At 40.0% G+C, this 16813-nt stretch overlaps 2 protein-coding genes across 4 annotated transcripts in view; both read right to left on the minus strand.

Annotated features, from left to right (window-relative positions):
- The window catches only part of LOC106052465 (neural cell adhesion molecule L1-like), a 64223-nt gene that overhangs the window by 9263 nt on the left and 38147 nt on the right, over nucleotides 1–16813 (minus strand). For all 3 annotated transcript variants that reach the window (XM_056015195.1, XM_056015194.1, XM_056015196.1), the window contains 8 exons: nucleotides 16510–16703; nucleotides 14989–15153; nucleotides 13369–13503; nucleotides 11548–11635; nucleotides 10688–10878; nucleotides 9691–9855; nucleotides 1094–1249; nucleotides 350–521 (listed from right to left, as the gene is read on the minus strand). In XM_056015195.1, coding sequence (XP_055871170.1) covers nucleotides 350–521; nucleotides 1094–1249; nucleotides 9691–9855; nucleotides 10688–10878; nucleotides 11548–11635; nucleotides 13369–13503; nucleotides 14989–15153; nucleotides 16510–16703 — 1266 coding nt within the window. The remainder of the gene's footprint in view (nucleotides 1–349; nucleotides 522–1093; nucleotides 1250–9690; nucleotides 9856–10687; nucleotides 10879–11547; nucleotides 11636–13368; nucleotides 13504–14988; nucleotides 15154–16509; nucleotides 16704–16813) is intronic.
- LOC129923589 (uncharacterized) lies at nucleotides 2692–9682 on the minus strand. Its single transcript, XM_056015197.1, has one exon. It carries the CDS (start codon nucleotides 6500–6502, stop codon nucleotides 5339–5341), a length of 1164 nt encoding a protein of 387 aa, XP_055871172.1. The 5' UTR covers nucleotides 6503–9682; the 3' UTR covers nucleotides 2692–5338.

The following is a 16813-nucleotide window of genomic DNA, read 5'->3' on the forward strand; positions in this document are numbered from 1 at the left end:
AAACAAACCTTGCGATCTATGGGGCCCACGGTTAAGGAGGGTGTCTACTGTCATGTGACCAGCACGACGACCAACCGCCTTTACTTTTCCCAAACTAATGTCAGGTACCCATTAGAGCTGGATGAACTCAGAGGAGCCATAAAGATCCCGAAATTAAAAATGTCAGTCTTCTGGATTTGGAATCCAGACGCTTTACAGCTCAGCCACCTACGTGACTCACGAAGTACAAAAAAATAGTTCCAAACTCAATGATCAAATCTTTGTTATTTGTTTTCAAACAACTGAAACATTCAAACTTTGGTAAAGAGATTAAAGGTTCAAAGTGCAGAGTTCATATAAAAAAACGTACAAAACTGGTGACTTATTGAAATCTGATATCTTCATTTCTGTTCCGTTCAAGAGCCAAACGTAGCTTCTAAGACAGCAGGCATCACTAGTGACGTGTACAGACAGGTCAATGTCTCCTTCAACCTCTCTTACTTTGATGTAGCTCTCAGGTTTTCTGGTTATCTTGATGGATTCTTTGTGGAGAGAGAGAGTTAGTGTTGCCTTAAAAATACTTTCATTTAAAGCAAGCGAAAAGGTGAGTGACCTTGATTGGCATACAGATATATATATACTATAGATGACAGATAGATAGATAGAAATAGAAAGATAAATAGTTAAATACATAAATAAATAAATAAATAAATAGATAGATAGATAGATAGATAGATAGATAGATAGATAGATAGATAGATAGATAGATAGATAGATAGATAGATAGATAGATAGATAGATAGATAGATAGATAGATAGATAGATAGATAGATAGATAGATAGATAGATAGATAGATAGATAGATAAATAGATAGATAGATAGATAGATAGATAGATAGATAGATAGATAGATAGATAGATAGATAGATAGATAGATAGATAGATAGATAGATAGATAGAAAGATAGATAGTGCTTATAGACATCTAGTAACTGCACATAATTAGGTGTATTTATATTGAAAAGGAAAGGAAATAAACACTGTTCAATGTTTAGAGAAGCTGACACATTTCATGTCTACAAATTTAGACATGCAATGATTGGATTAATACTTACCAATAACTCTCAGGTAGCCATCGTAGAACAAATAGCCTTCACTATTAGATATATTACACTGATAGCAAGCCGTATCATTTGGTCTTGTCAGATTCCTAATGATCAATGACGTTCTGTCCGTATTAAAGCTGTATCTTTCAGGATCTGTCAAATTTTCTAATCACAGAAATATATATATATATATATATATATATATATATATATATATATATATATATATATATATATATATACATATATATATATACACATATATACACACACACATATATATATATACACACACACATATATATATACATATATATATATATATATATATATATATATATATATATACACACACACACATATATATATATATATATGTGTGTGCGTGTGTGTGTGTGTGGGTGTGGGTGTGTGTTATAGATTTTTCTATTTTTGGCTCACGGTCCGTATTTTGAAGTCCAGTAATTCGATTGCTACGCTGAATTGAAATGATTTCCTTTATAACGCCCACTAAGCAAACGCAAGCCTACTTTTGTCCTGTAAATTTTAGTATAATTTCCCCTACTATGTTACGGTTTTATATTTATTGGGCACATCGTGTGGTATGCTCTCTAGTATGCCGTCTCGATAGTGCTGGTTCAAAGTCTGCCCACCGTCATACCCAAATAGATCTTCTGATGAAACCTAGTTAAACATAGATCTTCTGAAGAAACCTAGTTCAACATAGATCTTTAAGAAACCTAGTAAAAAATCTTCTGAAAAAAAAACTTAAACATAGATCATCTGAAGAAACCTAATTACACATATCTTATCCGAAGAAACCTAGTTAAACATAACTCATCGGAAGAAACCTAGTTAAACATAGCTTATCTGAATAAGCCTATTTAAACATAACTTATCTGAAGGAACCTAGTGAAACATTAATCATCTAAAGAAACTTAGTTTAAAATTTGTATCATATTTTCTGTTGGAAAGGTACTTTGGAAAGCCTATGATTATATCACTTTTTAGAATTAAAATTTTTTTGAGATATTCCATCCAGCAGAAGGATAAACTTACACAATTGGCAGATAATCAACATTTCCAAGAAATATACACCAGTTTGCTATCAAATAAGGAGGTGGCATAAAGAGCAGTTCTTTAAACAACTACGACATTTTACCTTTAATAAATTCAGTTTGATTAGTTCAATTTCCCTGTTCCGTACTCATTCTAATGATTTTTGTTTGATTAAGCAAATTAAGATTAATTGACGTAAGTACTTCAGTTTATTACTAAATGATACAAGAGCACTGTCGTAGTGGGAACAGCTCAATCTAGTTCAATGGAACGGTGGTACTAAACTTGGAAGAAAATGATCAGTTCTGACGTAAATAGTAATTCAACTCTAGAATCGTGTTGCTAAATACAAATTAAAATGTTTCATCTAAAAGAACATTTTGAATCGATCTTTTTTGCTAACGTCATTTCTGAAAAATTAATATTTTAAAAAATCCTAATTAGAAGATGAGACGACGGACAGCACCCTCAAGTAACGTGATTGATGTTTAGCAATATCTATATATATTGTTACAACATTTAAAGGAGGCAACTCAACGAGGTATGGGAACAAAGATAATACAAAGTTTAATCAACATAGATCACCAAAAACAAGAACCGTTCCAATCTCAATCTTCTCGCACTTCCTCTTCCTCTCTCCCCGTTCATTTAGTCCATCCTCGTGCGCTGGTGCGCAACCATAGAGTCACTACAGAACATGGTCATTACACTTCCCCCTTCTTATGTCTGTTCGTCCCGAACTGACTCTGTTCCTCTCTCCTCTCCACAATACCGATACAACCGATCGACGTGTACCACCTTGCATTTAGTTCGAGGACCCCTCTGGATACGGTATACCACGTCGTTGATTCTCTTCACAATCCGATACGGACCTTCCCAATCCTTTTGTAATTTAGGCGATCTTCCCTTCCTTCTCTTTGGGTTGTACAGCCAAACGAGATCATGCTCTACAAACCCCGTAGAATTGGCTCTTCTATCATATCTGGTCTTCATGAGGTCGCAACTGTCTTTTATCCTACTCCGTGCAAGTGCATGAACCCTCTCAAGTCTCCCCCTAAGTTCTGTTACGTATTCGCTAGCTGTCGTTTGTTTTTCTCCTGGCAACCCGAATAAAAGGTCTGCTGGCAGCCGAAGTTCCCGACCAAATAATAATTTGGCTGGCGTATAACCAGTGGTTGCATGAATGGCTCCTCTATAAGACATGAGGAATAGAGGAATGTAGTCATCCCAATCGTTTTGCTGTTCTACTGTCATCTTAGCCAAGTGTTGTATCAATGTGCGATTAAAGCGTTCCACCATCCCGTCTGACTGAGGGCGAAGTGGCGTTGTTCGAGTCTTTTCAATTTTTAAGATTTTGCAAATCTCCTGGAATAGCTTGGATTCAAAGATGCGTCCTTGATCTGAATGTAGTTCCATAGGTACACCAAAGCGGCTAATCCAGTGTTCCACTAAAACATCTACTATTGTTGTGGTTTCTTGGTTTGGTATCGCGAAAGCCTCAGGCCATTTACTAAAATAGTCCATTATTACTAGAATATATCTGTTGCCTTTTAGTGTCTCAGGAAACGGGCCAGCTATATCCAGTGCGATTCTTTCGAATGGAACACCCACGTTGTACTGTTGTAGGGGTCCCCTTGTCCGACGTTGCGGGCCTTTGGTTGCTGCACATCGATCACATCTTCTGCACCAATCCTCTACGTCTTCCTTGTACTGACACCAATAAAACCTTTGTCTCACTTTCTCCAACGTCTTGTTAATACCCAAGTGACCACCCGTGGAACCATTGTGCATTGTACTTCTTGGATTCTAACTTTTGGGAGAACTATTTGTAATCGTGTTGATGTCCCATCAGTAGATTCCCACATTCGCTTAAGAACACCGTTTTCCACTACCATTGAGTCCCATTGTGCCCAGTACGCCTTCATGGCAGCCCCTTTTTCAGCAATGTGTTGCCAATCTGGCCGTTGTCCCTTCTCCTTCCAAACAAGAACGATTGCCAGATCCTCATCTTTCAGCTGATCCTCTCGGATATTCTCATCAGACCAAGGTCCTAAAACATTCAGGTCCAAACGTTGACAATCGATTATCTCTTCCTTTTCCTCAGCTTTCTTACAATGTTTGCATTCTGTTTTGCAAGGTCGTCGAGATAGCGCATCAGCATTCTGGTGAATTAGTCCTTTTCGATGGTGAATTTCAAATTCATAGGTTTGCAGACGTTCGATCCACCTAGCGACCTGACACTTAGAAGAAAGAAGTCATTGTATTGCTGCGTGATCTGTCCTTAAAATAAATTTCTGCCCATAAAGGTACTTATGAAAATGTTTTATTGCATCGACGACAGCCAGGAGTTCACGTCTTGTGACACAGTAGTTCCTTTCAGCCTTTGACAAACTTCGACTGAAGTAAGCGATGACTCGTTCCGTTCCATCAATCTTTTGGGAAAGGACGGCGCCTATTCCGATATTGCTTGCATCCGTATCCAAAATGAACGTCATGCCTGGTATCGGATAGGCAAGTATGGAGGATTAGACAAGTGTGTCTTTTAACATTTCAAAGGACTCTTGACACTCCTGAGTCCAGTTGAATGACCTCTTTTGTTCTGTCAATCGATGAAGGGGTGCACATATATTGGAGAAATTTGGCACAAACCGTCTATAGTACGTACAGAGTCCTAAAAAACTTCTTAGTTCTCGAATATTGGATGGTGTAGGCCAACGTTTTACTGCCTCAGTCTTTTCAGGATCAGTGCTGATGCCGTCCCCTGATACTATGTGGCCAAGATATTTGACACTCTTCCTGAAAAACGAGCACTTCTTTGGATTGATTTTCATACCCGCATTCCTGATCCGTCCAAAAACTTCATGTAGATTTGCCAGATTCTCTTCAAACATCCTACCAGTGACTATAATGTCATCCAGGTATACAAGACACGTGTTCCAATGAAGTCCCTGTAAAACGCGCTCCATCAATCTTTCAAAAGTGGCGGGAGCATTACAGAGACCAAAAGGCATCACAGTCAACTGCCAAAGACCGTTGCCAGCAGAGAAAGCCGTTTTCTCTTTATCCTCAGGATGCATTCCCACCTGCCAGTATCCACTCTTTAGATCAAGAGTAGAAAAAATCTGTGATCCAGCAAGCGTATCCAAGGTATCGTCTATTCTTGGGAGTGGATAGCTATCTTTATGCGTGACTTCATTAAGTGCTCTGTAGTCTACACAAAATCGCATGGATCCATCTTTTTTTTACTAGGACGATTGGTGAACACCAAGGGCCATTAGAGGGCTCTATGATCCCTTGCTGTCTCATTTGTTCTATCAGGTCTGTAGCCTCCTGTTGTTTTGCGAGAGGAAGGCGGCGTGGTGGCTGCCGAATCGGTCTATTTATTCCAGTATCGATCCTATGTTGTACCATGTCTGTTCTTCCGCATTCTGACTCATCAGATGGAAAGATGTCTGCAAATTTCATTATCAACTCTTTGGCTTTGCTATACTGCTCTTCAGATAGGTTCGCCTTGGTTTCTGTCAAAAGCCTGGTAATTTGAGGGTTGACCGATTCAGTGGGCGTAAAAGAAACGTTGTTAATGTTGCAATTCTTAATTAGGTCAATTGTGTGGCATTTAGCAATGTAACTATCCCTTCGTAGATGCTTCTCACTCAAACCAAGGTTCATGATTCTGACAGGTACTCTCTGATGATCTTTACCGATCATGACCAGCGTTTTCCCTACAGCCACTCCGTCGTAATTGTCTTCCGTTCCTTCGATTAGCGCCGTTCCCGACTTTTCATGTCCGTTCTCTAACTTTCCCCAAATAATTGATTCGGACTGTGCAGGCAGATTTGTATCCTCCGTCAATAGTATTTTCATCATTCGATTGTTTCCTTCTTCACTATCATCTAACAAAGGAATCTCCACATTTCCATACAACAAAGTTCCTCCGCTAATGTTAATGGAAAATCCAAATTTCTGTAGAAAATCTAGACCTAAAATGCAATCATCAGTTATGTTTGCTATCAAAAATTCATGCCCGAATGACTGACACCCGAGCTCAAATTCTAAGTCCGCCAGTCCTTTTATGGGCATCAGTTCTCCACTGGCTGTATTCAGGGAGAAAAGGCTCACATTTGTAGTATTATTGCTGTTTGCGACATTTGGCCGAATGACTGAACGTGAAGCACCAGTGTCTATGAGGAACCGATACTTCCGAATTCCAATCCTTCCTTCTACCATAAGACTCCTACTCTGTCCCAGCACAGCTATTGGAGTGACATTGACAGGGGCTCCCATTTCCTGGATCGCCGGTTTCTGCCCCTTGAAGCCGACGAATGTTAGTTTTCCTGATAGCCATTGGCTCCAGGCCATGCACCCCTTTCTGATCTGTGCTGAATCGCTTCTTGCTGATTAGGTGTTCTTCTACACATCCTTTGTATATGCCCAGATTCACCACAGTTCCAGCAACGGACCCTGGTCGCACGATGAGCTCCCTGTGACCGGCTTGGCTTGTACTCTTCAAGAACCTCCGTCATCCGTCTGAGTACTTGTGTTAAATCTTTTTCCTGAACTTCCAGTCTCCGACCATGATGACTGTTGATGGATACGTTCTTAGCGGCTTCATAGGACAGAGCGTACACAAGGGCTTCGCTGGCCTTACGCTCGCCACTAACTCTAATAACCTTTTTTAGCTCTGGATCTCGAACGGCATCGATGAAGGCATCAGTGACGATTACTTCGAGGAACTCCTGTGCTGCTGTGGGGTATGCCAGATGGGCAAGTCGTTCAATGTCCGTCTTTAGCTCTTGTAGGGTTTCACTGACCCGCTGTTGTCTGGTCTTCAGCTGGACCCTATAAACTTCCTGTAAGTGCTCGTCCCCGTATCGAAGCTCTATAGCCTGGACGAGAGCAGCATAATCCTGCTGGTTTGGAATGGATTGGAGTACTTCGGAAGCCTTTCCTCTAAGGGCCAGTACTAGAGCGGTCGCTTTTTCCTCCTCGCTGCCCCATTTGTTGACCTTAGCAGCTGCCTCAAACTGTCTTCTGTAGACTGACCAGGAGACGGACCCATCAAACACAGGGGGTTTCATCTTTACAAGCCCTTCGGGTAACATTGATCCTGTATTCATCTTTACAAGCCCTTCGGGTAACATTGATCCTGTATTACTCACCGGCGCCTTGCTGAGCCCTTCTCTAACTTGAACTTTCAGTTCTTCTATGTCTTTTTCTACCACATCGACTCTCTGATTCATCGTGACCTCTATCGTGGTTATTTTCTGGTTAACCGATACCAAATTCAGTCCTGATCACTGAATCGAGTGTGTCTATTTTGTCCTGCATGGTTCTAATCCCTATATCAAGTGTATCCATTTTTTCCTGCATCTTACCTAGGAGTTCCATCTTTTCCTGCATCTTACCTAGGAGTTCAGTTATATCTGGCCCTACTTCGAATTGATAACTGTCCGGGTCTTCTTCTTCCTCAATCAGGGCCTGCCGGAGACGAGCTGTAAGTGTCTCCTTGCTACCACCAAGCTTTAGACCTCGATACCGAAGCTCTTGTTTTAGTTCTTTAATCAAGAGTTGGTCTAGTTGTTTCATAATAGGGGAAGCCATTACTAACTTACCTCCCGTTCGTTGAGTCGCCTATAATCCCACTTCTGACACCAATGTTACAACATTTAAAGGAGGCAACTCAACGAGGTATGGGAACAAAGATAATACAAAGTTTAATCAACATAGATCACCAAAAACAAGAACCGTTCCAATCTCAATCTTCTCGCACTTCCTTTTCCTCTCTCCCCGTTCATTTAGTCCATCCTCGTGCGCTGGTGCGCAACCATAGAGTCACTACAGAACATGGTCATTACAATATATATAATTCTCTTCATGGCTCAACAGTTTGGACAAGAAGAAGTAAAAGAAAGATCACTCTTTTATTTCTGCAAGTCGGACTAGAGTTACCCCACGTAACTTTAGCGCGGATAAAAAAGGGGTGGAGAAAAAGTAGTATTCACCCGTCACTAAATTGCAGGGTCGGACTTAACCGTTGTGACCAAGAAGTCATGAAAAGATTACACTTTTATTTCTGCAAGTCGGACTAGAGTTACCCCACGTAACTTTAGCAGCAAAAAAAAAAAAGAAGAGGGGAGGGAGAGAACAAGTAATCTACTATGTATTCACCAGTCACTAAATAGCATGGCCGGGCTTAACCGTTGTGTGGCCCTATGCGAAACGGACTTCGCGGCGCCAAATTTGGGCAGGGATACGGATAATAAGTAAAAATTAAGAGTTTGTATTAGAAAGTAAAATTCGTCTTTGCATTTTATTCATTCTTTACTAAGTACACAATTACTTTACGAGCCTTGCGTGTAGCGAAGTCATACGGTATATCATAAAAATTCTATTTCCTACATAGATCACGCTCAATAACAAGAATTATCAAATGTTTCAATCTATCTTCGAGAATTGTTGACCTCAAGTAATTCTTCATTAGTTTGAGACGCGAGAAGCTTCATTCATCTGAGATGAACTCCGATTAGTGACAAGGCAGGAAGACCTAGGTCTTTCATAGTGCTCTGGTAAGGAACTCTGCTCGCGGAGCTGCGGGACACTCTTGCAAGGACGTGCACCACTTAACTCCCCGCATTGTCGGCAACGGGCATCAATATTGGGCCGGAACCGGGCAAAGTATGCACCAATGGGGCATTATCCCGAACGAAACTGCGCTATTATCGATTGTTCCGACACGGCCAGCGCTCCTTCTCTCACTAGATCATCAGCCATGGCATTATCCCTCCAGCGGTAATGCGAGGGAACCCGCTGCATATACGTGACAACTCCATGGCTTGGAGGCTGGACTGGGAATCAGTGACCATTACAACGGTAGTTGCAACTGTTCTGTTTTCACGCAGTTTTTGGAGTACGTGATTGAGTGTAATTGTTATCGCCATTTATTCAGCATTAAAACTACATGCGGCGAGGCCGCATGTGCCTGACAGCTTGTCTGGTTCGGGGTCTGGGCAGCCCAATACCTGGCTCTCATGGGGTCATTCAGAACCGACCCGTTTGTGTAACGGTACATAGCATTAGGTCTTTAATGTGTCTACTGCCATTTTTCTGAGTACCTTCTTCCACCAAATTCCACAATTACGGGTATTGCATAATGCCGTTTTTTTATATCGCGCCTAGGATTGGCGTTTTCCATATTGAATGACACTCCAAAATTACAATTTTTTGTCTATATATTTCAGGAGATTTTTATGAGTTTTCAAAAGATTTTAATAATTTCCAGGACTTTTTTTTTATATTTAGCAATTTTAGGAGATTTTTAGGAGCTCCTAATAAATCAGAAGGCCGCGGGAAATCTGTTTTAAAATAAGTTATAAAATGGTTTAATTTAATAATTCACACCTAGAATTAGCGCGGGTCCTATGAAAGTGTGGGGCCTACACCCTAGTGACCTAAGGCCGGCCATGCAAAATCACGGCGTATGTAACGCCGTCGGTCGGTTAGTTTAGTATATCTGTATTGACTAGCTCTTTGATTTATATAAAATGTACCTTTAACAAGTATTTCTCCATTTCTGTACCACACAGGTGTCTCTGTGTGCTCACCAAAAGCTGGTCTCGCTTTGCAGTTCAAAGTCACATTTTTTCCTTCTGGGACAATACGTTTGGTCAATGCTACAGTCTCTGCTGCAATACTTGGGATACGCAGTGGGCCAGCTAAATATGGATAGACAAAAGAAACATAAAGAAACTATCACAGATGTATAAGATAAAGGTGACCCAATGAGAGAACGATGAACTATGCTGACTAAGAGATTTAGATGGAAGATTGATTTGCAGTTGATAGGCATTGACATGTAGAGGGGATGGTCAGGCAAAAAAACTTTAACTAGCACATGTGTTGACCTTGTGTTCTATCTGACTAGCTATAATATGCGTTGACCTTGTGAGGTATCTGAAAAACTAGCACATGTGTTGAACTTGTTTTCTATCTAACTAACTAACACATGTGTTGATCTTGTTTTCTATCTGACAAACTAGCACATGTGTTGATCTGTTATCTATCTGACAAACTAGCACATGTGTTGATCTTGTTTTCTATCTGACTAACTAACACATGTGTTGATCTTGTTTTCTATCTGACAAACTAGCACATCTGTTGATCTTGTTTTCTATCTGACTAACTAGCACATGTGTTGATCTTGTTTTCTATCTGACAAACTAGCACATGTGTTGATCTTGTTTTCTATCTGACAAACTAGCACATGTGTTGATCTTGTTATCTATCTGACAAACTAGCACATGTGTTGATCTTGTTTTCTATCTGACTAACTAGCACATGTGTTGATCTTGTTTTCTATCTGACAAACTAGCACATGTGTTGATCTTGTTTTCTATCTGACTAACTAACACATGTGTTGATCTTGTTTTCTATCTGACTAACTAGCACATGTGTTGATCTTGTTTTCTATCTGACTAACTAACACATGTGTTGATCTTGTTATCTATCTGACAAACTAGCACATAAGTTGAGACTGTGTTCACTTACATGTCACATTGAGGTCAATAGTTTGTGAGTCCAGTCCCAGATTATTTCTTCCTGTACAAGTGAATCGACCTTCGTCATCCTCTGTGATGTTTTTGATTTCCAAACTACGACCAAAATCATCAATCTTAAACCTGTTGCTTTCTTTGATGATTTTGTTTTTGTTGTCCATCCATTCTACAGTTGGTTCAGGACTGCAACAAGAAGGAGACGTGTTTTAGGGTTTAGAGTATGTCGTAGTTTTGTTAGAGTGAAACGAGATCGTTTTAATTAGCGCTAGGAAGATATTGGGCTAAACAGAACAGACGGACTAGTGAAACAGTTCAGACAGTCGGATGAGTGAATCAGGACAGACAGACGGACAAGTGAAACAAAACAGACACAATGACTAGCAAAACAGAACAGACAGACGGACTAGTGAAACAGGACAGACAGACGGACTGGTGAAACAGGACAGACAGACGGACTGGTGAAATAGGACAGACGGACTAGTGAACAAATGAGATTTAAAAAAAAAATCAGACAACGCCTGTATGAGAGAAAGTAGTGAATTAAAATGCTACGAAAATAAGGGCATGCGCCGACCGAGGCTCGAACCGGTCGGCGCATGCCCTTATTTTCGTAGCATTTTAATTCACTACTTTCTCTCTTAAAAACTTGGTCCTTGGTGCTGTTATTCATTTATGTTTAATATATGTATGTATCATTTGTTTCAGCACCTAGCTTCAACTCTTTATGTATGTGAGTGTGTGTATGTAATATCTGTTGCATACATCATGATATGCACTCAGCATAGTGTGATGATAATTTTGTGTGTGCGTGTTTGTGTGTGTTTCTGCGCGCTCGAGTTTAAATCAACTTACCGGCCAGAGAAGAAACAAACGAGTTTGACACTTTTGCCCACATAGCCCTTGACGTTGTTACTTTTATACGCCAACTTGACTATTTTATCTGTAAAGAGAACCCAGCGAGAGGCAACTCAAAAGAAGAGATGGGCTTGATTTTATATCAACATTGGATCATGTGTAGAGTGATTGAAACAACAAAATCAAACAGTTTACTTCTCGTTGACAGACCACGTGAACAGCCTCTATTTCTTAAGTTACAGGTATTTCATTTAACTGTCCCTGCTGCTAATCTCTGCTTCAGGCGCCTCTCCGTACAGAACCAACATTACAACCTCCAGTGTAGATCAAGGTCCACAGCGACAGGCTCCCAACAAACAGTTACCACTTATCAGGCAGGATAAAGACACATGTTCGATGGCGACAGGATCCCAAGAAATGGTTACCACTTACCAGGCAGGGTAAAGACGCCTGTTCCACGGCAACAGGCTCCTAACAAACAGATACCACTTACCAGGCATGATAAAGACGCATAGGCTCTCAACAAACAGTTACCACTTACCAAGGCAGGATAAAGACGCATAGGCTCACAACAACAGTTACCACTTACCAGGCAGGATAAAGACGATTGCTCGATGGCGACAGGATTCCAAAAAATGGTTACCACTTACCAGGCAGGATAAAGACGCCTGTTCCACGGCAACAGGCTCCTAACAAACAGTTACCACTTACCAGGCAGGATAAAGATGCCTAGGCTCCCAACAAACAGCTACCACTTACCAGGCAGGATAAAGATGCCTAGGCTCCCAACAAACAGCTACCACTTACCAGGCAGGATAAAGATGCCTAGGCTCCCAACAAACAGCTACCACTTACCAGGCAGGATAAAGACGCCTAGGCTCCCAACAAACAGCTACCACTTACCAGGCAGGATAAAGACGCCTAGGCTCTCAACAAACAGCTACCACTTACCAGGCAGGATAAAGACGCCTAGGCTCCCAACAAACAGCTACCACTTACCAGGCAGGATAAAGACGCCTAGGCTCCCAACAAACAGCTACCACTTACCAGGCAGGATAAAGACGCCTGTTCCTTCTCTCTCAGAATCTTCCAATCCTTTCTTTTTTTTTATCTTTTTGCCACTTTGGGCGGAAGGAATCATCATTTCCCTATCTATACATTTCTTGTGTCCAGTTCTGAACAATTCTCTGGTGCGTTAGTCAGATTCCCCGGTGCAAACGCAAGCAACAAACTGGTAGGACCATTTGGAGGCGTTGCCAAAATGGAAGGAGTCAGAAACGCTCTAGAGTACATCGAAGAACGAAGCAAGGGAAAAAATCTTTTTATATACTTCCAAGAAAATCTTTATTTTCCGACTTTCCGAGGAAAATGTTTTTGTAGACTTCCAAAAAAAAAAACTCAAAATACCTAGGTGTTATAATACACGAAAAACCATCACGGAATCCCCATGTTGAAATTATTTTTAAAAATGTAACAAAGCATTAGGGTTTATTAAAAGAAATTTCTACAATGCTAGGAAAAATCTGTAAAAAATATTCCTACTTCCCTAGTGCTATTAGAGCATTTAATAGGTTGCCTGAGTCAGCCTGGAAAACCAATGACTTAGCAGAGTTTAAGTCATTGATTAGCATGCATGACTAGATTGAAATAGGGATACGGGTAGGACGTAATCATCTTTTTTTTGTTTTGAAATTACGTCTGTATTTTTTTATATAAGATAATTGTTTGTCGACTTCCAATAAAAAATTGTTTTTGTCGATTTCAGAGAAAAATGTTGAAGTTATTTATATTTCTTTTAACGAATCTTGTTCTGCTTACCTCTAGCAGGTGATTCTTTGACATTCACTGGTATTGGCTGGTATAAAGTGATAGTGGTGGACTCTTTGGGCGGCACAAGACCACATCGGAAATTTTTATGATCTTCTTTTGTAACATAAGCAAACATCAGTGTGCCTAAGAAAGTGCAACGTTTTGTGAGTTTAGGCTCTAAAAACATGCAAAATATTTTTTAACTCTCCTAAAATATAACTTATCCGCACTTACAATCTATATCTGTCAATAATGTAGAAGTTTTTTTCCCTTATTTGATATAAAAAAAATTACAATAACTAATTAACTAATTTTTTTTATTGATTCGTGTTTTGTTAGGTTTGTTAAAGTTTCCACTTGATCCGAGAATAAGTGTGGAACAAATAACGTATACAATACTTTAAAGGGAACTAAATCCTATATATTTAGCCATATTTGGGAATACTGAAGAATCCATTTCCATCATTACACCTGACTGTGAAGTTCACGGCATGGAGTATGAATTATAAAGGTCTCAATATGTCTCATTATGCTCAGTATATCTAGATTTGTCTTATTTGGCACATCGTGTGGTACGCTCTCTGGACTGACATCTTCATGGGGTTCGGCCGAGTGGGGGGGGTGCTATCGCTTCTACCGCCCCCCCCCCTAGATCCGCCAGTGCACTACAAGGAGATTTCATTGGATCTCTCTAATTGTAGACATAACATACGTTATATAGATATGTATTGGGCCTCTGGGTTTCTGTAATTGTAGAAATAGCATACGCTACATAGAAGAACGTTTGCATGCATGCGTTCAGTTTTCGTTGTATGATCAAACTTGAATTACACCAAGGGCAGCAGCTAATAGATGCACATCATGTAGTAAGTGATTCGACGGCTAGACGTAAGATAATGCCAGAGCCGATTTTGACACCCTGTCCGCCCCTGATTTCTAGCATACATTGGGTATGTATCATCAGATTTAATTTTTTGGAAATATAAAACTCATCCACTACTTAATTCCGTTGTAACATTGATCATAATTAAGTGTTAATCAGAAGTGAAAAAAAAAGATATACTTTCTTTTAAACTTTATTTTCAACCCTAGGCCTACATGCTAACGAAGAAGAATCGAGAGACTGCCTCTTCAAATTATTTTTCATAATTTATCTTTTTTTTTTTGAAAAAAAAAAGGGGGGGGTGATGAAGCTCGAACTATGTCCATCGTCGCGAGAGTTACAGTGTCACGTGAAGTCCAAGAAGTTGATGTACTTTTACATGCTATTAGAGTGTGTATTAAACAATGTCTACATTTTCTTTAAAGAAAATAGGGTACAGAAATTCGGCCAAATGTTAAATAACAAAAATGACTTCATTTTGCTACTAGCGAAGAAGCTTGGAGATTTGATTTTACAGAGATAAAAGGTGCAAAAAAAATTGACACTTTTTAAAATACATAACTTCACATATTCTATACACCGGAAAAAAATTGCGAGCTATTGAATGAAATTTCCCATTGATGCCAATCTCTAATAGCTTCTACATATGAGAAGTATATGTTTATACACAATACGTCTGTACACAATATTTCTAAGCACAATACGTTTAAACACACTACGTCTAAACACACTACGTCTAAACACACCTTTATCATTGACTCCGATTCTTTTAGTAATTTCCGCCTGTTCATTTTTACTTTCATAATACCATCGTTTGATATAGGCTGGAATTGTATCTGTCACATTGTCACATGGGAGACTGAGTGGGTCCCCTTCAGTCACTTCAATGGGTGGCAAGCTTTCCACTGAATCTGAAATGTTAAGATTAAAATTGTGTCCATTGGTTTCAATGTTTCAATGGTCTAGAACTAAAAAAATGGAAAGAAATAGAGAGAGAGAGAGAAAAGAGATGGAGATATCTTATAAAGGCTGCACATGAGTCCAAAATAAAATCTACCACATTAGACAGGGGTACACATTTCACAAAGAACATTAGATAGGGGTACACATTTCACAAAGAACATTAGACAGGGGTACACATTTCACAAAGAACATTAGACAGGGGGTACACATTTCACAAAGAACATTAGACAGGGGGTACACATTTCCCAAAGAACATTAGACAGGGGTACACATTTCACAAAGAACATTAGACAGCGGTACACATTTCACAAAGAACATTAGACAGGGGGTACACATTTCACAAAGAACATTAGACAGGGGTACACATTTCACAAAGAACATTAGACAGGGGTACACATTTCCAAAAGAACATTAGACAGCGTTACATATTTCACTAAGAACATTAGACAGGGGTACACATTTCACAAAGAACATTAGACAGGGGTACACATTTCACAAAAAACATTAGACAGGGGTACACATTTCACAAAGAACATTAGACAGCGGTACACATTTCACAAAGAACATTAGACAGGGGGTAAACATTTCCCAAAGAACATTAGACAGGGGTACACATTTCACAAAGAGCACTAAAATGGACTACCAGCAAACGACGTTTTTGTTTGGGTTGCATACGTCACATGTCTTTACGACTTAGCAACGAGCTATTTGCCTTAACTTCCCACAGACTGTGAAGTTGTCGGTCAGTGTTCAGGCCTTCTATAAAGAATGGTCTCGACCCGAGACTCCTGGAAGAACTTGGTTGGTGGCCTTTGCCCCAGATGCACCACGGGCAGGGAGATGAGTGATGAACGACTCCAATGATTACGTCATACTACTGGAGATAAAGGATACAAGACTATTGCTAGATATCAACTGAGGCTTGTCTTCGAGTCCGAAGATTAATGAGGAATGCATCATTTCCCGTGGCTACGCAGCCCCAGCTGTGACCTACATATTTTACCACATTCAGGGCAAGCACTACCATTGTCCGCGGTGGTCGATTAAGGTTTTCTTTTCGCCACCTGTCCTCGGCAGCGGATTTTCTTTTGGTCTTAAATGTGTATTCCGCGGCCTTCGCGAGTGATCTCCAGCTGTTCTAGATATCTTATTATGTCATTGTAAGACGCCAGAATACTAAGATAACATAGAAAGGAAATCTTTAAAAAAAATAATTACATTTTGTTTGCGACATTGGGTGAATACAATAAAACTAAAGACTGCATTCATCAAAAAAAAATTCACGTAGTTTACACTGTACTTACGACTTTCAGCTTTGATATCTCTAAAGATTGGAATCTTGACAGAAACGGAAGTCCCGTGTTGGTTTTTGGCACGGCATTGATAGTAGCCAGACTCTCTGTTGGAATACCGCAGCAAAAGCAAAGAGCCGTTACTGTAGGCTTTCACGTGATTATCAGTGTCGCCCAGTAGAATATCGTCTCTGTACCAAGTATAGCTAGCATAACAACAAAAAAAAAGGTTGGTTATGAAATATTTTTGAATCAACAGTCAGTGGCGTTGATAGGGAGGGGGGCACGAAAATGGAGCGGTATCGGGGGATTACCA

The sequence above is a fragment of the Biomphalaria glabrata genome, chromosome 17 (genome assembly GCF_947242115.1).
Source record: "Biomphalaria glabrata chromosome 17, xgBioGlab47.1, whole genome shotgun sequence".
In the NCBI taxonomy this organism is placed as follows: domain Eukaryota; kingdom Metazoa; phylum Mollusca; class Gastropoda; family Planorbidae; genus Biomphalaria; species Biomphalaria glabrata.